Genomic DNA, 22,126 nt, shown 5'->3' with positions numbered 1-22,126 from the left:
CCGCCCCGCCCCGCCCCCTCGGCCCGCCCCGCCCCGCCCCCTCGGCCCGCCCCGGCCCGCCCCGCCCCCAAGGCCCGGCCCGCCCCCACGGCCCGCCCCGGCCCGCCCCGCCCCCACGGCCCGCCCCGCCCCCTCGGCCCGCCCCGCCCCCACGGCCCGCCCCGCCCCGCCCCGCCCCCACGGCCCGCCCCGCCCCCTCGGCCCGCCCCGCCCGCGGGGACCTGCACCCGCCTCCCAGGCCGCGGAATTCCAGCCTTTGTCCCTTTCGGCTGCCCATTGGCTGGCGCCGCCGAGGCCCCGCCTCCTCCCGCGGGCGTCCCCAGCCCGAGGGCGGGGCTTTGTGACGCAACTCTGACGTTGCCGGAGGTATAAAAGGCCGCCGAGCGCGCCGCGTCGGCTAGGAGCCGCCCGCAAGGAGGCGCGGAGGAAGCCGCCCCAGACCCGCGGAGGAGAAGGTGGGGTGGCCCCTGCGCCCGCGGCGGTTAGGCTCTGGCGTGGCGAGGTGTGGGCGGTGGACGGTTCCTCCGGCAGCGGGGAGGCCACTGCAGCGCCGGAGCGGGAGACCGGCGGCCGAAAGGGCGCACCGTGCGGGCCCGGCGGGCGCCTCGCCGCCTCCCTCGCCTGAGCCCATTCTGCAGATTTGGGGTACCCGCCCTCCTCCTCAGCGCCCGCCCCACCGAGCAACAGGCCCGGCGAGCCCAGACCAGCGGGGCCGCCCGCGGGGGCCGTTGGGAGCGCGTGGTGCGCGCTGGGCGTGTTTTCCCGGGCCGCTCGCCGCCCCTCAGGCCCTCACCACCTCAGCCCTCACCCCCACGGCCCTCACCACCTCAGCCCCCAGCCCCTCACCCCCCGGCCCCTCACCCCCCGGCCCCTCGGCCCCTCAGCCCCCAGTCCCTCAGCCCCTCACACCCCGGCCCCTCACACCCCGGCCCCTCAGCCCTCAGCCCCTCAGCCCTCGGCTCCTCGGCCCCTCAGCCCCTCAGCCCCTCAGCCCCTCAGCCCCTCACACCCCGGCCCCTCAGCCCTCGGCCCCTCAGCCCCTCAGCCCCTCACACCCCGGCCCCTCAGCCCTCGGCCCCTCAGCCCCCGGCCCCCCGGCCCCTCAGCCCCTCAGCCCCTCAGTCCCTCACACCCCGGCCCCTCAGCTCTCGGCCCCTCATCCCCTCACCCCTCAGCCCCTCAGCCCCCGGCCCCTCAGCCCCTCGGCCCCTCACCCCCCGGCCCCCTGGCCCCTCAGCCCCCGGCCCCCCGGCCCCTCAGCCCCTCACACCCGGCCCCTCAGCTCTCGGCCCCTCGGCCCCTCACCCCTCAGCCCCCGGCCCCTCAGCCCCTCAGCCCCTCACACCCGGCCCCTCAGCTCTCGGCCCCTCAGCCCCTCACCCCTCACCCCCCCGGCCCCTCAGCTCTCGGCCCCTCAGCCCCCGGTCCCCCGGCCCCTCAGCCCCTCAGCCCCTCAGCCCTGGGCGACTGGGCAGCGCTCACGGTTTGGGGAGCTGTCAGATGTGTCGGGTTTTTTTGTTTAATCCTCAACTCGAGGCTGTTTTTTGGTTGGTTTTTAGAGAGAGCGGAAGGGAGGAGGAAACTATGTTAGGTGTTGACTAGTCTTAAAAGAAAATATGTTTTTACTGATTTTAGAGAGAAAGGGAGAGCGAGATGTCAATGGTGAGAGCGTCGCCGAGGCTGCCTCCTGCTCGCCCCCCCCCAGCGGGGTGAGGGGGCGCGGGCTGAGAGACACTGAGATCCCGCCTAGCAAGGACCCACAGTCAGAGGCACCAGCTGCTAACCGCCAAAGAAAGGGTCTCTTGTTTGTTTTCAGGAAATATATCTGTGTTGACTTCAGAGAGGAGCGGGAGAGAGAAGCATCACTGATGAGGGAACATGGATGGGCTGCCCCCTGGAGGCCCCCACGGTCAAGCCTGCACCCGAGCATGACCAGCTGCTCACTGGGGTGCGAAGGGGGCCCCTCAGAACTGCACCTGCAGCCCTGCCGGGGGCGAGTCGGGGAGCAGCACCTATGACCCGGGAGGTCAGGGTTCGCGGGCTCCACCCCAGTGGGGGGAATGCAGGAGGCAGCCGGTCAGTGATTCTCATCATTGATGCTTCTCTCCCCTCTCCCTTCCTCCGGAAATCAACACAGATATATATATATTTAAAACTATCCGCATGCACATATAAGTATATATTTACATGTATCACACATATAATTACTGCCTGTGTCCCTAACACGCAGCCTGTGGGCCTGCCAAAGCTACACTCCTGTTTGTTTGTTTTTAAAATATATTTTGATTTCAGAGAAGATGGGAGAGGGAGAGAGAGAGAGAAATATCATGATGAGAGAATCATTGATCGGCTGCCTCCTGCATGCCCCACACGGGATCAAACCTGCAACCCGGGCCTGTGCCCTTGACGAATTGAAACCAAGGACCCTTCAGTCCACAGGCGGATGCTCTATCCACTGAGCCACATGGCCAGGGCGGCCCTCCTGCTTCTAAAGCTGGTGTAATTCAGCCAAGCTCCTGCTGCAGGAGGTTCTGGTAGTAAGTTTTCATGAGGGGACTCGATACACTAACTCATATTCCCAAAGGGTTTGCTTTGGCCAATCCAGAATTATTTTTTTCCTGACCTTTGGGAAGATGAAATGTGCTTTTCTTTAAAAAAATTTTTTTTAATTAAAAAAAATCATTACCAGAGGACATGTTTTGATTGACTTGAGAGAGGCAGGGAGAGAGAGAGAGAGAGAGAGAGACATTGATCGGTTGCCTCCCCCACATGCCCAGACGGGATTAAACCTGCAACTGGCAGGGGCGACACGGGGGTCAGGAAACGTGCTGCTAAATAGCATTTTGCTCTGACGGTTAGAGGTCAGCGCCTGTGTCACTACTGCAACTCAACTGCTTCTGAATCCCTGCGACTCGTCACTTCCTGGGGGGATGTGGGGGACGCTCGCCTGTCACACACGGCTCCCCTCTGCCGAGGACCCCCAGCTCCAGAATGGCTGGGGTTCTCCCAAGCACCCTCTTGCTTTTTATCTTGGGAAACCGCACCGCTGACCAGCTGTGTTGTGTTTGGAATGGCCACCCATAGCTGGGCTGACCTGACACCCTTGTCCTGGCATCCTAGCCTGACCTGTAGCCCCATCCTGTTTTCATCCGGATGGACGTCTTTGTTAATTTTGTTCTTTATGTGTATTTGTAAGCTTCCGTAAATGTTTCTTCAGAATGACAGAATGTACACACATGCTGATACCTCGGTGGCCACCACTGCAGCTCTGAGATCTGCAGGTTACAGGTGCAGCGCCCATGGCACCACTTACAATCCAGAAGGTGTGGGGGGGGGGGGGGGGGGGGGGGAGAGCAGAAGCCGGGACAGAGGCTGAGGGAGGAGAGAGAGAAGAAAGGTGCACAGGCTGGTGAGTGGTGTGATACCACATGTAACTTATGCCCATGCTGACTGTTTTAAAAAGCGAAGTTTCGCCCTGGCCCGTATTGCTAAGTGAGTGTAGGCCCAAGCACTGAAGGGTTGTGGCTGTCTCCCTCCCCGTACCCCGGGGTATGTGTGGGAGACAACCAGCTGATCTGGCACTCTCACATTGATGATCCTCTCTCTCCCTTTCCTCCACTCTCTGGGCTGGGGGTGCGGGGTGGGGGAAGCAATGGAAAAATATCCTCAGGTGAGGATTAAAAATAATTTAAAGCTAAAATATGTATAAATATGATCAATGTGCCTGGGGATATATTTAGAAAAATGAGGGGTGGGTGGGGGTGTCTTGTCCTGGCCAGGTGGCTCAGTTGGTTGGAGTGTCATCCCATACACCAAAAGGTTTTGGGCTCAATTCCCAACCAGGTCACATACCTGGGCTGCAGATTCTGTCTCCAGTCCCCAGTTTGGAGGAGTATGGGGGGCAACTGATTGATGGTTCTCACATCATTTCTCTTCTCGCCGCCCCCACCCCCATTTCCATTCTCTTCCCTCCCTCTCTTCCTCTCTAAAATAAAACATCCCCTCAGATGATAATTAAAACTAAGGCAGATGTTTCTTGTAGAAACCCTGCTTTATAACCCTGAATGTTCAGAAAAGCCAGTGCCCATGTGGCTTGGAAGGATGATTGGATACAGATAAATGAGCTTAATATCTTTCTCTTGAAATTTTCTTGCACAAAATATTTACTGAAATAGGTTTTTTTTTACAGAAACAGGTTTCATTTGGGTTTTTTGTTTGTTTGTTCTTTGTGTTTAATATCAACCTGGAGCTCCTGGCAGGACTGCCCCTAAGGGTTTCTATCAACAGCACTAAATTGCTTACCTGCACATGAAAAGCTATTGGTAACTTGATTTTTTAAAAAACTACCATAAGAATTAGCCCATTTTTCCAGAATAAATACTGAGAGATTAGAACTAAAGTTAATAATCTTAATGGAGATAGATTTGATCTTAGAAACTATCGTTAACTCATAAGAAATACCTGAAGAAGCACTAATAAACTGTCTGACTTTTTCTTCGCTCTAGTTGAGATTACAGACATCCTGCCAAGATGTTCTCTACAAAGCCCAGACTTGTCGTACCTTACGGCCTCAAGACACTGCTCGAGGGAGTCAGCAGAGCCGTCCTCAAGACCAACCCACCCAACATCACCCAGTTTGCAGCATTTTATTTCAAAGAACTTATTGTGTTTAGAGAAGGCAGGTGCTACCATATTTAGGTTGGAATAGATGATATTTCCTAATACAAAAACATCCTATAATTCTAGTTTTCTAATTCAGTTAAAACTTTATACACAGTTTCTTTAAATTGAGGAATGCTTTTATTAATATGACAGATATATCATAGACTAGAGGCCCGGTGCACGAAATTCATGCACTCGGAGGGTCCCTCAGCCCAGCCTGCACCCTCTTGAAGTCCAGGAGCCCTCAGGGGATGTCTGACTGATGCTTAGGCCCGCTCGTGGAGAGTGGGCCTAAGCTGTCAGTCACTCATCCTTAGTGCTGCCACAGAGGCAGGAGAGGCTCCCACCACTGCCTCAGCACTCACCAGCCATGAACCGGGTGTCTGGCTGAGCGGCGCTCCCCCTATGGGAGCTCACTGACCACCAGGGGGCAGTTCCTACGTCAGTGATGGCGAACCTATGACACGCATGTCAGAAGTGACACGTGAACTCATTTTTTTGGTTGATTTTTCTTTGGTAAATGGCATTTAAATATATAAAATAAATATCAAAAATATAAGTGTTTTACTATGGTTGCAAATATCAAATAGTTTCTGTATGTGACATGGCACCAGAGTTAGGGTTTTTCAAAATGCTGACACGCCGAGCTCAAAAGGTTCACCATCACTGTCCTACATTGAGCATCTGCCCCCTGGTGGTCAGTGTACATCATAGCAACCAGTCATTCTGCTGTTCAGTTGACTTGCATATTAGCCTTTATTATATAGGATTATATATTTGTTTCTGCAAAACATTTAAGTTGGGGAATTTTTTGTTTCTGATTTCCTGTATTTATTTCTTCAGGGAACATCCCTCTGGATATAAAAGATCTGGTTAGACAATTTCATCAGATTAAATGTAAGTACCACAAGTGGTAATAGCACAATAATATTAGTAATAAGTTATTGCATTAGCAATAGCACACATTCAAACGTAAGATGCCCACAAACGTTTTCTCTCTAAATAATCGCACTTTATGTTGAAATAAACTGATGCTTTATTTTTTATTATTGGATTAGGTTTATTTATTAAATCTAGGACTGACATTTTGGAAGGTTCTCAATCTTAAAAAGGCAAAAGTAGGAAACGTACACTGAGTGTAAAGAACGTGATTTAACAACCTTTGAACGTGGCATATATACGTGTGTGTGTGTGTGTGTGTGTGTGTGTGTATATATATATATATATGTATGCCACGTGTATATACACACACACACACACACACTGAGCGGCCAGATTATTATGACCCCCCCCATCAGTACTTCGTTGGGCCACCTTTTGCCTTCAATACTGGGGCGATTCTTCTTGGAATTGACTCCACGAGATGTTGAAAGGTGATGCGAGGAATCTGACACCATGCCCGATGAATAGCACTGTCCAGTTCTGTGAGTTTTGATGGTTATGGAACCAGCTGCCTGATGGCTCTTTTAACTTCGTCCCACAAATTCTCAATTGGATTGAGATCTGGTGATTGTGGGGGCCACCTAAGCAAGGTAAAGTCTCCCTCATGTTCTTGAAACCACTCCTGCACAATACAAGCGCCGTGGCATGGCGCATTGTCTTGTTGGAAGAAGCCATCTCCATTGGGATAGGCCAGTAACATGATAGGATGAACTTGATCAGCAATGATACTTAGGTATGTTGTGCTATTCAGACGTTGTTCCACACGAATTAAAGGGCCCAAATCATGCCAGGAAAACATGCCCCAAACCATAACACTGCCCCCGCCAGCTTGAAGGGTTGTACTCATGCATGTGGGGTGCATGCTTTCATACTGTTTCCGCTAAATTCTCTCTGCCATCTGCACAATGCAACTGGAAACATGATTCATCGGACCACATGACTTTTTTTCCAATGCTCGACTGTCCAATCCTTGTGTTCCTGTGCGAAGTGGAGACGTTTTATCTTGGTAACAGCAAAGGTGTTCGAACAGGCCTTAGGCTTCCATATCCCATACGATGCAGTGTATGGCTAATTTGCCTACAAATGTCAGGTGGCCATAATAATCTGGCCACCTAGTGTATATATATTCCACATTCAAAGGCTGTTAAACTGCGTTGTTTACCCATATCTTCAGAAAAAAATCACTTCTATTGTCGTGGTAAACAACCTGCTTCCCTATTTATAATGGTCTGGCCCTCTAGCAACTTGAGCGCGAAATTATAGCTAATTTGCCTAGAAATGTCAGGTGGTCATAATAATCTGGCCACTCAGTGTATATTGCAAGCAATTTGGTACAGTGAGACTTGCAACAGTGTATGAGCTGTGACTCAAACCCTCTCCAGCAGGTTTCGGAGGATTTGTCTTGAGGGAAGCACAGCAAATCAAAGAGAATTGGTTTTGTAGTAAAAAAAGACTCAACTACATAATATATAGGAAAGCTGCATAAACACTCTCCTTGGAAGATCCTTTTTATAAAGAAAAGCTTAACCACCTCCCTCCTCCCCCACCTCAGTAGTGTAACTGCAGTCCAGGCTGGAAGACAATCAGGAAACAAGTTTGTTGTCACTGGCCATCTTTCCTAGTCGTCCTAAGTCTTAAGATAATGAATTCAGTAAATGCGCAATGAGAGGATGGGTCCTAGAGGTTTCATTCTAATATTAGGGAGAGGCAGAGAGGCTTTACCGGTGAAGTAAGTAGTTACAGCTCAGGTGGGCACACAGGCGTGCGGGTGACAAGCAGAAACAACCTTACAGTTGTCCAGCTGTAGGAGTTTCTAGGTCATCAGCTGCCTTGACGTTCCTGGAATTTCCCTCTTGCTGAGGGTACACCCAGGGATCCAGAAATCTCTTTTTAGCTCCTTTTTTGTCGGGGTCAGGGGGACTGGCTGCATTACCCCAGCTCACCAGCAGGGGCTACTGCTTTTAGGTAGGAATAGATGTTGTTTCCTAATAGAAAAACATACTGCAGTCCCAGGTTTCCAGTTCATTACGTTAAACTTTAGACGCCAGTTTCTTTAATGTGAGGAATGCCTTTATTACAATGGAAGGCATTCCATAAACCAGCGGGAGGCTGGGCGTTCCTGGCTGGGGGAAGTCTGTCCCCGCCCTGGTTGTGTGTGGCAGTTGGATCGGCAGCTGTTCCCACCGAGGTTCCAGCTTCCTCATTTCCAGGCAGCATTAGTGTCTTTCCTTAGGTGCTGACCAGCTGAGTTGGCAGCTGGTTGACTTTGTTGTCATGCCCCCGGAATCACTCACTTTTCAGGAGATGGACGGAGGGAGAGTCTTGAAGTGGGCAGAGCAGGGCAGTCACATTCCTTTCCCCACTACATTGCAGATGATGTAAAATCAAAGCTCTTCTGTACTCGTGTGTATAGAATTGATGTGTGAATGTTTAGCCTGTCGCTGCTTCTTTAATGTGTGTCATTGGGGATGTACGCTTACTAACCCCGGCTGCTATTTCAGTTGAGAAATGGTGCGAAGAAAGGACAGAAGAGAAGAAGCCAGAGTTCATAAAAGAACCAGAAGAAGCAGCTGCCATTCCCAAAGAGCCGACCCGGGTGGAGAAGTCCACGGACACGGAGGAGGACCACATCTTCAGACCCCAGTTCATCCACAAGACCACGCAGTTCCCGTCCGTGTATGCTGAGCAGCAGCCAGCGCCGGAGGACACAAGCAAGGCAGTCCGTCCACCCAAGCCATGCACCCCCAAGACTACCCCCACCTCGTCACCATCCCCGGTTGACGTCCCACCAGAGTTTGCCTATGTCCCCGCCGACCCTGCTCAGTTTGCTGCTCAGATGTTAGGTAACGTTTCATCTACTCATTCTGATCAGTCTGAAGTTTTAATGGTGGATGTGGCAACAAGTTTGCCTGTTTTTTCCAACGAGGTGCTGACTTCAGAGGTTGCTGAAGACACTGTGGTGACCACTTCTGTAGCCAATTCTGGAGAGAGGGTAGCAGTGCAGGTGGCAAGCCGCTCCTCTGTCCATGTAGCTTTGGGGTCTAAGCCTACAGACGATCAGGCTGAACCAGCAACGGCTCCCTCACCCTCCTTGCAGGATGAACAAGACCTCCCTGCCTTTGATCAAGCTCCTCGGGGGTCCTGGCAGGCTGGCACTGGGGGGAAGGCCACCCCTCATATCTCATCTATCTTTAACGACAAGCCTGTGATTGAAGCAGTTACTCATATGGAGCGAACATCAGAAGAAGTAGTTATCGCTTTTTCCGATCACATTGTTAGTCTTAAAGAGATTGAGCAGTCACCACCAGAGAGTGCCACTCTTATAGAAAAGAGAGTCTCAGACGGGCCTGAAAAAGCTGAGGGTTCTGCAGCACCTGCCCCATTGGAGGATGCAAACCATCCCTCCGTGCAGGTGGAGGCAGAAGCAACCATTCTGATCTCCGACACCTCTCTGAAAGGCCTGCTTGCACAGTCCCTGAACCCAGAGGGCGCCGCCCAGGCCATAGGCTCTCAGAGATCTCTGCATCTTGAAGTGGAGATCATTGCGCTAGTTCCCGGGCAGGAGGAGGACTCGGCCCCCCCAGAGGCGGAGGTCAGACCCAGGGGCTCTGGGGAAGCTGCCCAAGCCAGGCAGGAGGAAGACTCCGCCCCCCCGGAGGCAGAGGTCAGACCCAGGGGCTCTGGGGAAGCTGCCCAAGCCAGGCAGGAGGAAGACTCCGCCCCTCCGGAGGCAGAGGTCAGACCCGTGGGCTCTGGGGAAGCTGCCCAAGCCAGGCAGGAGGAGGACTCCGCCCCCCCGGAGGCAGAGGTCAGACCCAGGGGCTCTGGGGAAGCTGCCCAAGCCAGGCAGGAGGAAGACTCCGCCCCCCCGGAGGCAGAGGTCAGACCCAGGGGCTCTGGGGAAGCTGCCCAAGCCAGGCAGGAGGAAGACTCCGCCCCCCCGGAGGCAGAGGTCAGACCCAGGGGCTCTGGGGAAGCTGCCCAAGCCGGGCAGGAGGAGGACTCCGCCCCTCCGGAGGCAGAGGTCAGACCCAGGGCCTCTGGGGAAGCTGCCCAAGCCAGGCAGGAGGAGGACTCCGCCTCTCCGGAGGCAGAGGTCAGACCAGTGGGCTCTGGGGAAGCTGCCCAAGCCGGGCAGGAGGAAGACTCCGTCCCCCTGGAGACAGAGGTCAGACCAGTGGGCTCTGGGGAAGCTGCCGAAGCCTTGCACTCAGGTGCCTCAGTAACGCCAGAGATCGAACCCGAAGGGGAGGCAGCACCTGCACCAGGTTTGATGGAGCCAGGTAAGAAATATATACCACCTTAGACATAGCCTGGAGTCACGTTTCAGGCAGCGTCGTATTTCAGGTAACCGTCTAGGAACAGCCCCTGCAGATTGGTCAGACTTCATTTTAAATAGTTTTTAAAATGCCAAACCCACGGAAAGGCGCTGCTGTGTGGAGACATTACTCTTCGGAGCGATTTTGGAGGGACATGAAATGGGCCTGACCTTGGTCCTCAGCATTTGCGTGGCCTCCCCCGGAACAGATTGGAGTGGACCGGAGCCTGTCGACTGTGCCCATGGATGGCCCCTGTGGCCCCGAACTCGGGGGCACCTGACCTTGTGCTCGGAGGGTAAGGTCCCACGGCAGCCGTGCACTTCCCTGGGCTGTGGCATTGCACGTGGAAGACATGGTGGTGTGTTCGCCTCTGCTCTCGCCCCACGTCTGAGACTCTGCAGCCAGGTTTGGGGAGCTGGACTGAGCCGTGGTTCTTCCTGCCGTGGAGGGAAGACAGGTTAGGTTAGGCTCTGTCCCCAGGAGAGCAGGGAGGTGGCAGCAGCGGAAGGACAGGTGGCACTGAGCAGTGGGCACGGCTCCCTTCTCAGCGTCCTCACAGAGCCCATACCTGCCTTCGCCTGTGGGAGCCACTGCTTCCCTGGACACAGACCCGCCTGGCCTCCAGCTCATCTGATGGTGGCATTGGGTCAGCTCCCTCCTGCCCGTCCACACACGGTCAGGCCCGTCGCCCTATGGGGTGGACGGGATGAGCAGGAGCCAGCCTCTCCATGCCTTTTGCAGACTCTCAACATTGACTCTTACCAGAGCCAAATGATGGCTCACAAAGCAGGTGTTTAGACCTAAATTCTGTCTGGCAGCATGACAGGGACTCTGCGCAGCTGGGAAGGCAGCGCACCTGTGGCTCGAGCGGCACTCCACACCGAGGCACTGCTCTCAGGTGCTGGGCTCTTCCCCGTGGGCGCCCAGGGCTCTTGAACAAAGCACCGAAGACGTGGCTGATGTGTGTTTCAAATGAGCTCCAGGAAGTAGCAAAGGTCGGAAGCTGTGGGAGACACACCAGCGTGACCCTGTGCACAGTGGAGGTGTTTTCTGGGGAAGAGAAGCTACACCAGGGACACAGGGACAGTGCCCACAGGTGAGCCTCCCACACCCGGGCCAGGCAGCTCTCCCCTCAGGAGCCTCCCCTCCGCCCAGCTCCCAGGACTCAGCGCTGTCTGTCAGTGAGTCGACCCCATTAGCTAGGCCTTGGCAGAAGCAGGTGGACAGCACACCCAGGCCTCTTTCCTTAAAGAACCTGTGGGACTGACCAGCCGTATGCCCGCGAGGATTTGTGGGTTCAAGCCTTGCTCCCCGGGGTTGGAGTCCTAGATTGAGTGACAGGTTAATGGGAGAGAAGGGTGCCTGTGAAAAGGCAGAGATACTGGATTATGTGACCAAAAGACGACACCTCGTGCAGACTTTTTTAAAAAAAACACAACATTTTTATTGATTTCAGAAAGAGGAAGGGAGAGTGGGAGAGAGATGGAAAGGTCTGTGATGAGAGAGAAACACCCCACACTGGGGATAGAGCCCCAACCCAGGCATGTGCCCTCACTGGGAATTGAACTGTGACCTCCAGGTTCATAGGTTGATGTGCAACCACTGAGCCATGCCGGCTCAGATTTTTTAGTCAAGAAAAAATTATTATGCAGATGCAGTCATCTTTTCTCCGTGGCTTCACCCACTGTCTAGTGGATTCTCTCAGTCCCATTTCCCCTCGAGGGCCCTGAGGCAGCCACGTCTGCAGCTGAAGCCCCTGGAAACAGCCACTTGGAAGGGGCCGCTTTCCTCACAGCCGGTCCCCCCACGTGCCCTCGCAGCCCTGCTCCGCCTCCTGCTGTGGAGACTCCCTTCATGCTGCCAAACACAATTTACGGAGCCCTCTCTCTAGCATGCTTTATGGCACATGTTACTACAGCTGTTCATCTATACGTAAAACATTTACAAAGATAGTTCTGTGCATAGCGCCTGATACAGAGACCAAACCTTTAACGCCTGCAAATTTTTGTTTTATAGCAATAGCAACAAGCGAAGCAGGACAGCCACCACCATATTCTAACACGTGGACCCTTTACTGTCTAACTGATATGAATCAACCAAGCCGCCCATCACCGCCACCTGCACCTGGGCCTTTCCCCCAGGCCACCCTCTATTTACCTAATGCTAAGGATCTGCAGAGTCCACCGAAAGTCACTTCTCCAACTTACGTGATGATGGACGACAGCAAGAAGGCCAGTGCCCCGCCTTTTATCCTAGTAGGCGCCAATGTCCAGGAAGCGCAGGACTGGAAGCCGCTTCCCGGGCACGCAGTCGTGTCCCAGTCAGATACCCTGAAGAGATACGCGACAGTCCAAGTGCCCATTGCCGTTCCTGCAGATCAGAAATTCCAGAAACTCCCCCGACATGCCCAGAGTGCTAGTCCTCCTTCCAGTGGACAAGAAGGTCCCCGGCCACAGAGCCCAGTTTTCCTTTCTCTCGCTATCCCGGTAGAAGATGTAGCCAAAAAGTGTTCAGGATCTGGTGACAAACGTACCCCCTTTGGAAGTTACGGTATTGCTGGAGAGATAACCCTGACTACTGCCAATGTCCGCAGAGCAGAACCCTAATGCCACAGGTAATCCCCCACGGTGGGCCTTCGCACACTTGGTTTTCAGCACTCTCATTTGTTGACCTGGAGACTGAGAATTCTTAAAACATTGAATTGAATTGAGATGTGCAGAGAGTTGGAGTATTCTCTGACTCAATGAGATGGTCTCCACTGATGGGGGCACAGCAGTGCATGCACCCAACGGCCCACCGAGGGTCAGGGCCTGGCACAGCCCTCAGCACCCCGACTCTGAATGCCTGTTGGCGTGTGTAGCTCCCGTGGAAGGCGCTCCAAAAGGGCATGGATTGTTTTTTAAAAGGACAGCCTTCGGTGGGAATCTACCAGTGGGCGTGTTTCGGGGTGGGGACAAGCCTCGGGACAGCTGGAGAGCCAGGCAGGGCTGGGAGATTGTGATGGCGTGCCCAGCCAGTGTGGTCAGACTTGTTCCCTCAGAGAGAGAATAGTCACAGCAGAGGACAGGTTGGAAACGTGAGGGAGCTAAGGAGCCAGAGTGGACCTATACGAAGATGCTGGTTTTATCTGTCACTTAAAATGCCAGTGCGAGTCCCTCCCGCCACGGGCGTATTAAAGAGCAACTCGAACAGGGAACCAGTACAGAGGGCTGAGCAGTTTGAGGAACAAGGAACCATACAGGCTCGCCATCAGGCTCATAAGCTGCTGCCTAAGGCTGAGGGAGCCAGCCCTGCAAAGGGCCACAGACAGACCTAGGGCTGGAGAGCGATGGGAGTGTCCGCCCTGCAAGGGCCCAGTGAGATGGCGGGCGCACGAGGAAATCGGAGAGCTTCGAGGCACCGCAGGTCAGGGGCCTGCAGCTGACGCCCCTGCACACCCAGAAAGGAGACCTGGATCGAATGAGGAGCCAGGACAGTGATAGGTCCCACTGGCTGCCACGTGGGGAAGGCTTACAACCAGGAGGCAGCTTAGAAGCAGAGAGATGAGGGAACAGCACGAGCTCAGGTACAGCCTGCGAGAGCTCGAGCTCAGCATCCGATGGACAACAGCTGGGTTCACAGGGTCAGGAGCTGCAGGTCTGTGTTTAAGGAGGTAGTTGCAGTTACTAATACAGCCTAAAGCGGTGTGCGTTCTTATTTATCCCATCTGAGGCTTGCAGTGGAATTGTCAAACTCCACTAAAATGCAGTGTGTTCAGCATGAAATGCTAGGCTATTCAGTGCAAACGCACAGGAAACCGATTAGGTTAAGAGCTTAGTGGCAGCAGGAGGGTGTACCTTGCATTTCTGATCTCATTTCACATGTTCAGGTTCGTGATTGAACTTATAAATTCACTCCTTACATCATTCCTCACAGATGCTGAAAACGAGGCTGTCTGAGTCGACATTCAAGGTGGAGTCTGCCACCACGCGTAATGTATCAGTAAACTTCCTGCAGCATAATGCCTCGTGCTCTCGCTTCTTTGTTACTTTAGGAGGCATCCAAGCAACTGAACACAGAGGCCTTACATTTTCTCAGACTTGTGACATAATAGCATTTGCCAACTCATGTCGACATTGTAAAGAGAGGTGCTCACCCAAGTGTTTTCCTAGTCCGTGTTCCCGTTGGCATTTCAGTATTTGGCATTCACACCAAATGAAGCCGCTCCTGCCATAGCCCTGTTTCCCAGAGAAACACCTACTAAGTGCCACTGGCTCTCTGGCCCTGGGCTGCAGCACACCAGGACCTCTTTGTAAGGACGTTTTTAAAAAAAAAATTTTTTTTAAGAGAAAGAGGAAAGGGAGAGAGAAACATCATGCCCCAATGGAATTGAAACAGTGACCTCTTGGTGCATGGTCAACACTCAACCACTGAGTCACACTGGCTGGGCTGTAAGGACATTTCTTAAAAATATATTTTTATTGATTTCAGGGAAGAAGGGAGAGGGGGAGAGAGAAACATCAATGATGAGAAAGAACCATTGATTGGCTGCCTCCTACACGCCCCCCCACTGGGATTTGAGCCCATAACCTGGGCATATGCCCTGACCAGGCACATATGACCAGAGGCCAATGCTCAACCACTAAGCCACGCTGATCAGGATCATTATCCAAAAAATGTAAATAATTTTGTGTCACTCCTTCCTTACCCCAATGCATACATTGCAATCCCTTCGTGGTGAATTCTATCAGTTACCTGATTGGAGACACCTCATCAAGCCACTTACGCTCTTACTGAAAGGCCGCCTATCCCCTCTGGCCTCAAGTCCCAACTGCTAAGCAGCCCTCCCTCTCAGTGGCCTCTCAGAGTTTCAACTCCAACCTGAAAAGTACCCCCGTAAAATGTAACATAGAACAGTGCCCAGCACAACCTTCTAACAAAGCACAATAGATCCATCTTATGGCACATAGCACCTTTTTTCTTACCACGTATCACAGTGTTAAAGAGCCAAATTCAACCAAGTGCACTTGAAGATGTAATTGGCTTTATGAAGTGATTCATGAATCGAGTGGCATCCCATCTAACAACTAAAAGGTGCTGTGTTCTGAGAGCAAAGTGCACACTGGGTATCAGGATGGCATGACTGGTAGGAGCATGAGGACCGGTCGGGGCATCTGGGAGTGAAGCCTGGAAACAAACGCCAGTACTCATGCTGGTGGTCTGTAAGGTCGAGAAGGGCCCATGGAAGGTAATCGCTGGATTTGGTTCGCTCCACCTGGGGACCTGCAGGTGAGAGCGGTGGGAGCCAGCCTGCGCCCAGAGAGGAACTGCCAGCAGTACCGGCGCTGTGGGGCGGGGCGGGGAGTGGTTGGAGCTTACAGGGGCAGGAAACTTCCTTCTTCCCTTCTCGGTTCTTTGGCTCATTCACAGACTAACGAGAACAAATTTTGTACCTACTGGAGCCCCATACAGAGATGGGCTGACAGGCTTGTCTGCCACCCTGAGCTAGAGGAGGGGGTGGGGTCCTGGGCTTCAGCAGGGAGGGAGATCACCCACAGGAAGAGCAGTGAGCAGATGCCAGGCCCTGCCCGGCCCTGCAGGTGAGTCTCTGATCTAAGAAGCTGCCTCTTGCAGCAGCACTCCTGGGAGAGGCCTCTATCCCTCAGGTGGCCAAGGGGGAGGGGAAGCACTCTGAGTCTGCGATGTCCATGCCAGGTGGCCCCGCTCTGGTGGTGTGTTCTGCCCCCACCCGCAGGTGAGGCAGGCGGTGAGGTGGTGGCCTGCGGCCTGCGAGCCAGGACTCCCCAGCCTCAAAGGGAAGCCCTCAAAGGGCATGGGCAGGACAGGCTTTCCCGGGAAGGGCAGTGTAGCTGCCAGGCACACTACTGGGCCGGATCGTGGTGGAGGGAAAAGTGGGGTGTATTGACGGATAGGGGGACGGTGCCTTCTGGGAAAAGCCATGAAAAGGGCTTGATCGGAAACGAGGCCGTAATGGGCATTTTGGTGATGGTGGCTGCCCACTGCCCCGCCCCTGCTTCTGGACATGGTGCTGCACCAAGGCAGTGTGTGTAGGTGCAGCTGCCTCCCCTCCCCTCCTCTTTGCCTCTGAAGAGAGACAAATGGATAGGAAAACAGAAGTAATTACAACTAGCAGGGCCTGGTGTGGCGCAGTGGTTGAGCATCAGCCTATGAACCAGGAGTTCTGTTTGATTCCCGGTCAGGTCAGGGCACATGCCTGGGTTGCAGGCTCAATCCCCAGTGAGGGGTGTGCAGGAGGCAGCTGATCCACGATTCTCATCATTGATGTTTCTCTCTCCCTCTCCCTTCCTCTCTCTGAAGTCAATGCAAACATATACAAATAACAATTGCAACTTATTCTTTCCCAGCGGTAGCTCCCTAGGAAAACGACAGATGAGCTCCTCCTTCCCAGGTCCCTGACAGTGAGTGCCCAGTCCTGCTCTGGCCAGGCCAGATTCCCAGCTGTTTCTTTGATCCGGTGCGGCACCTCCCCTGTGGGCTAGAGTTAGCCAGGCCGGCACTGGCTGCTTGCCGTCAGGAAACTACACACACAGACCTTTCTAAGCTTTCTGTGTGGGGAGCCAGCAAAACCAATCATGGGTGGAAGGCACAGAATTAAGTCTAGATAAAAATAATATCCAAAAATATACCAATTCACTTAGTTATTAAATAAACTGAGTGTAATGGCACAAATGACCCCCAAAATTTATTCAGCTTTTATGAGAGAAAAAGCCCCAATGACCTCATAGCTGTGATGGTATGGAGTTAACTACAAATCCATATATATAAAAGCCAGTGACCATAACAACCATAACGACTGGTCGCTATGATGCCCACTGTGGCCAGCGAACCAGCCCAATCAGGGGGTGGGGCCAGCCAGCCAACCTCAAGGCCGCTCCCCCGTGCCAGCCTGCCCCTAATGGGACTCTCACATCCCGATCAGGAGCAGGGCAGGTTGGCCGACCACACCCTCCCTTCTCCCCAATCAACTCCCCCCCCCCCCAATCAGCCTGCCCCACCACAATAGGCCTGGAGGTGCTCCCCCCTGCTGGCCTGCCCCTGATTGCACCCCCCCACCCCAATAGGGGGCGGGGCTTTCCAGCCAACCTCCTGCCACCTCCTCCTCCCAACAGGCCCAGCCCCGATCCACTCCAATTGGGGCCGGGCTGGCCGGACCTCACCCGTGCACGAATTCATGCACTGGGTCTCTAGTGTTAATATATAAGTGGGTTAAGTCCCCCAACTCGCCAATTTATCTGGATTTGCCTGATGACACCTGACCTACTTTTCAGCATTCCAGGCAGCAGTGACTCAAAGCCCTTCCCAGTCTCAGCCCATAAAGTCCTCCTTTTGATAAACCGGACAAGCCTTTAGTGCCTCCCCAGGCACTCGGAAGGCACACTGGCACCAGGAGAGTGTAACACATGCAACGCACGACGAAGCGCATTCTGGGCGTTCCAGGCTTGAGTCACAACAGGGACACACATCAGGCAATGCGATCAGGAGGGAGTCATATTCAGGGGAGAGTTGTTGGGAGGCGGGGAGAGGAACAGGTAAAGCGCCGTGGGCTCCTAAGGGTCTGGAAACAAGTGGACAAAAGAATCCGAGGCGATCCAGTCTGCACCAGGCACGGGGCAAGTCTGACGAAGCGCATTGTGGTGTACAGTTCGTTCGGCCTGGTCCTTTTCCAGTTGGGTCAGCCGGGCATGGGAATGGCAAGGCGAAGGTTGCTTACTCCCAAGCCCGTTCTGTCCGCCCAGAGCTTCCACTTCCGTGACGACTCGTCCTGGTAGACAGGGATGACAGTTACTTTAACACGCTCCGCCTGCAAAATACAGCAGCTGCCTGCTCAGGAGCTCAGAGGAGACTTTGGGGAAAATACTGTGTCCAGAGATTTATGTCTGCCCAACATTTCTTAAAATAGGGTAGGACATGCTTGGGGACCATAGAGGAATTGCTTTGTTCTAGAACAGCACTGTTCAGGGTGGTGGCTGCTGTCCACGTGTGGCTATTTAAAATACATTAATTAACAAGGAAAAAAAATGAAAAATTCAAGTCTTTAGCCAGATTTCAAGAACTCAGCAGGCACGTGAGTCTCGTGATGACGCTACCGGACGGGCGCGGTGGGACCTCTCCCTTGTGGCAGGACGTCCGCTGAGCAGCATGGCTCCAGAGAACCTGCTCTTGTCGGTGACAACAGCAGAGACATATTCCTAATGGGGACGTCTGTGAATGCGCAGGTGACGCCTGTGGAAACAGTGCACTTAGCTGTTTGCCTAAACACAGAGGGGCCTTCGGAGGGAGAGACGACAAAGGAGAAGCGCTATTCGGGAATCACCGGTTCAGGTAGGAGACAACACCACGGGTTTATGGGAAAGGGAAGGGGACAACGACATCCGTGGGAGGAAGGCAGGTCCACTGGTCAGACAGCAGCAGCGATGCTACTTCTAAACAATGCTTTGCATTTTCAGTTCAGTAGTTGGAATGACTGCTTTCCTGGTACGTTTGCAAACAGTTCTTTGGGATACAATGTTGTCCTAGGTCCAGTTCAAAGGTTATTTTACCCCATTTTATTTTTATTTTCTTAAAATATATTCTTATTGATTTCAGAGAGGAAGGGAGAGGGACAGAGAGATAGAAACATCAATGATGAGAATCACTGATTGGCTGCCTCCTGCACGCCCCACACTGGGGATCAAGCCTGCAACCCAGGCATGTGCCCTGACCAGGAATCGAACCGTGACCTCCTGGTTCATAGGTCGACGCTCAACCACTGAGCCATGCCAGCTGAGATTACGGTACTTTATTTATTTATTTATATTTATTTTTTCTAAATATATTTTTATTGATTTCAGAGAAGAAGGGAGAGGAAGAGAGAGATAAAAACATCAATGATGAGAGGGAATCATCGATTGGCTGCCTCTTGCACGTTGGACTGAGCCTGCAACCCAGGCATGTGCCCCCGACCAGAATTGAACCTGGGACCCTTCGGTCCACAGGCCAATGCTCCATCCACTGAGCCAAACCAGCCAGGCTATGGTACTTTATTTTATTGTTATTATTATTCAATAGATAATTGGATGGAGATGTGGCATCTGCCCTGTTGGACGTTCCCCTGGTTGAGGTGGAAGATGCGCAGTGCGTTCCCCTGGCCTGGCAGCCCAGCTCCATCCTAAAGGGGCTCCGTTTACATTGTTGTTCACATAGTGATCTTGTCAGGCTTGGGACTTCTCTTCTTGGGAATCATGATCACCTCCTATCACCTTCATCCTCCTGTTGGCCAGGATCTGTTTTCACTTACAAAAATCAAGAGGGGAGTAGAGTAGTTTCAAATACATTCTCCAATGGTTTAAATGATGGTTTTGGGCTGTGTTTCATGCTTGAGGTGGACCTCCAGTGAACAAACTTGCTCCTCACAGTAAGAGAGGGGGGCGGGGGGGGGGGAGGGAGAGAGGGAATTCAGTCAATTATCAGTGAGAATGAAAGCTTTGGTGGAATCATATGGAAAATTATTTCAATAGTCAATTTTCATTTTGGCTATAAAGGTAATTCAGTATCATGAGAAAATAAGCCCTGAAGGATTGTGCTGGACACCCCCTTGCTTTTTATTGGTGGAGAAGATGCTGGCTGAGACGCACCAGCAGGGCTGCTGGCCTTCTCCACACAGGCTAGCAGGTCTGCCACGTGACCCAGCACCTGTAATGCACTGACCACCTGGCCTGTATGTTCACAATATGTTTCTAGACTTAAATGGACTATAGAACTAGTCCCTTAAAAATGATACCTATTTGTTGCCCTAGTTGGTTTGGCTCAGTGGACAGAGCGCTGGCCTGCGGACTGAAGGGTCCTGGGTTCAATGCCAGTCAAGGGCACATGCCTGGGTTGTGGAGTCCATCCCCAGTAGGGGGCGTGCAGGAGGCAGCCGATCAATGACTCTCTCATCATTGATGTTTCTACCTCCCTCTCCCTTCCTCTCTGAAATCAATAAAAATATATTTTTAAAAAATGATACCTATTTGTTAAATTTTGATTACAAAAGAACATGTACATTAAGTACACTGGAAAACACACGGAGGTTGAAAAGCTGTCCATATGCTTAAAGTTTCTTTCTCTTTTAGTTATGCACGTTTTTTAAAAGTTGTGATTATCCTAGAGCTTAAGCTTGCACACCATAGACTGTTAACTCTCCCAGCGAGACCGGGTGCCCTGATCTGGAGGTGGGCGCTGGAAGGTGGCTGGAAGGTGGCTGAGCGCCCTCACTCAGGGCGGGGCGGGGGCGAGGGGTGCTGACGGCACCGGGAGGCCAGCCTCGTCACCTGCGGGGAAGCCGGGCTAAGGGTCACGCGGGGAAGGCCCGGCCAGAGCAGAAAACATCTGGGCAGCGAGGTGACGTGTTGGTTTAATAACCAATTTCCAGGGCATCAACTCAGCATTCATATTCGCTTCAGCTCGGGGCCTTCCTCTCCCGCCACAGCGCTTCCGAGTCCTTGGGGTAGGGTCCCCCTTCTTTCGGGGGCGGGGTGTGGTGGGAGGAGCGTGAAGGCGCTGCCCCTTCTCGCAACCTGGGCAGACGCACTGACCCCGGGCTTCAGGCGGGACTGGAGCGGCCGGGGGCGGGGCTGTGGTGCCGGGGGCGGGGCCTGGGGCCTAGCGCGCGCCGCTGGGCCCGCGAGTCGGTCACGTGCCGCACGATCCGGCGCCCAGAACCCCGGCGCGCGCCGCGGTGGAGCGGGCGCCGCGGAGGGCGGAGCCACGCCTCGCGGGACGGGTCCTGCCCCCTCGCGCCCCGCAGGGCTCCCGCGCCGGAGTCCCGGGGAGTGCGCGCCGGGTGACCTCTGCTTCGTCGACGCAGGGCGAGCGGACGGGAAGCCTGCGGTCTCGGTCCTGGTTCCGGGAGCCCGGGAGCCGGGTGGCCGCCTAGGTCAGTTTGCGCGGCCGCCTGCCGCGCGCGGGCTGCACTCTGCCCAGTGCCCGGTGCCCGGTGCCCGGGGAGGTCTGCGCGCCTGGCGGGGTGCGCGCTGCTCTCCCGCGGCCCCGCCGATGGTCAGAGTCGCGGCGCGGAGATGCCCGGCTCCGGGCCAGTCCCGCGGCCGCCGCTGCCTCCGCCGCGAGGAAGTTGGTTGTTACTCGGCGCGGTGTTGGCGTTTGCTGCCGCCGCCGCCCGCGCCCCTGCCCAGCCCGCCGCGCTTCTCGGGACTTGGCCGGGCGCTTCGCGGTGTTGAGCTTCCTATTCCCGTGGGGGTGGGTGGGTTCGCGGTGGAGGTCACGCGCTGCTCACGTGACCACAGTGTGCGGGGCGGCCCGTGGGCCAGCGCGGAGCAGGGGGTAAGCAGCCCGGGAGCCGCAGCTGCCCCGAGGCGGGAGGCGGGAGGCTGGCGCTGGCCCTGGCGGTGGCCGGGTCTGGGTTTTGCTGGACGAGCTCTCAGCTGCCGACCTCCTCGCTCACGTGGACTCGCGGCGCAGCTGGGCTGTGGGCGCGGTGAGGGGAGCTGCTGGGATGGTGCACGCGTGGCGCAGGCTCCGGGGCTTGGGGGAAAGTTCAACCCGCGTGGAAACGGACCGCTTTTCTCAGAAACGGCCCTGGCACGGCGGGCGGTCGCTGCCTTCGGAGCAGCGCGGGGGGTCCTGGGTTGCGGCGCTGTGAGGGCGAGCACGGCCTCCTGACCACGACGCAGTGCATTTCCTTTTTGCAGCCCGCGTGGGAGGTGTAGCCTCTGACCCCCGCTGAAATTAAAGACCATGGATTGATGGAGAGCAGTCCCAGGACAGTCCCGAAACCACTCTTCACCTCCGGGTTCCGAGCGAGGGGCTATACCCACAGTTCGGGGGGCAGGGGGGACAGTCAGCAGCATCCCTGTATCACCGCAGCGCTGGGAGCTCATGGGAACCGGGTTCGGGCTGCAGGGGCCTGGCCTGAGCCCAGGCAGGGGCAGCTGAGCACGGGCCTTGCCGGCGCCGGCCTCTCAGCTGACTGTTCACCAGAACTTGGCGGCGGCGAGCATGGGAGGCAGCTGTCCGGCAGGTGTTCCTCCACCTGTAGGCAGAGCGGGCAGATGCTGCTTCTCTAAACACACTGCTCCCCGCTCCCGCCTAAGACAAGGGAAATGATAACTTGTTTAGAACCAACAACTAAGAGAACTGCCAGGTTCTTTGGAGCGATAACATAGTGCAGTGTCTATTAAATAAATTAAAAATTTTCTCCTTGT

At 54.5% G+C, this 22,126-nt stretch overlaps 2 protein-coding genes across 5 annotated transcripts in view; both read left to right on the top strand.

The window, feature by feature from the left end:
* The first annotated feature begins 370 nt into the window (after window positions 1–370).
* On the top strand, window positions 371–13,924 carry CABYR (calcium binding tyrosine phosphorylation regulated). 3 transcript variants are annotated; one of them, XM_070421643.1, is made up of 7 exons: window positions 3,227–3,323; window positions 4,506–4,634; window positions 5,506–5,559; window positions 8,106–9,178; window positions 9,746–9,887; window positions 11,940–12,537; window positions 13,839–13,920. In XM_070421643.1, exons 1-6 carry the CDS (start codon window positions 3,227–3,229, stop codon window positions 12,527–12,529), a joined length of 2,085 nt encoding a protein of 694 aa, XP_070277744.1. In that variant the 3' UTR covers window positions 12,530–12,537; window positions 13,839–13,920. The 3 variants fall into 3 exon arrangements, with proteins under 3 accessions (XP_070277742.1, XP_070277744.1, XP_070277743.1); XM_070421641.1 differs by lacking the exons at window positions 3,227–3,323; window positions 9,746–9,887 and adding an exon at window positions 371–455 and having other exon boundaries at window positions 4,506–4,678; window positions 8,106–8,447; window positions 13,839–13,924; XM_070421642.1 differs by lacking the exon at window positions 9,746–9,887 and having other exon boundaries at window positions 3,301–3,323; window positions 4,506–4,678; window positions 8,106–8,447; window positions 13,839–13,924.
* Window positions 13,925–20,706: 6,782 nt separating this feature from the next.
* Window positions 20,707–22,126, top strand: part of OSBPL1A (oxysterol binding protein like 1A) — a 113,148-nt gene continuing 111,728 nt past the window's right edge. The window contains exon 1 of one of the 2 annotated variants that reach the window (XM_070421266.1): window positions 20,707–20,841. The gene's annotated coding sequence lies outside the window, so the exon portion shown is untranslated. The remainder of the gene's footprint in view (window positions 20,842–22,126) is intronic. The other variant, XM_070421267.1, reaches the window with a different exon arrangement.

The sequence above is a fragment of the Myotis yumanensis genome, unplaced genomic scaffold (genome assembly GCF_028538775.1).
Source record: "Myotis yumanensis isolate MYYU_CA2020_CCGP unplaced genomic scaffold, mMyoYum1.0.hap1 SCAF_7, whole genome shotgun sequence".
NCBI classification, from domain to species: domain Eukaryota; kingdom Metazoa; phylum Chordata; class Mammalia; order Chiroptera; family Vespertilionidae; genus Myotis; species Myotis yumanensis.
This window is presented reverse-complemented; position numbering and strand designations above follow the sequence as displayed.

Excerpts from the sequence above, each read along its gene's own strand:
- CABYR (XM_070421643.1), top strand. The coding sequence starts at position 3,227 with ATGTACACACATGCTGATACCTCGGTGGCCACCACTGCAGCTCTGAGA. Across the intron at positions 4,635-5,505 it reads AACCCACCCAACATCACCCA|GGAACATCCCTCTGGATATA; the intron begins GTTTGCAGCATT and ends TTATTTCTTCAG. Across the intron at positions 5,560-8,105 it reads ACAATTTCATCAGATTAAAT|TTGAGAAATGGTGCGAAGAA; the intron begins GTAAGTACCACA and ends CTGCTATTTCAG.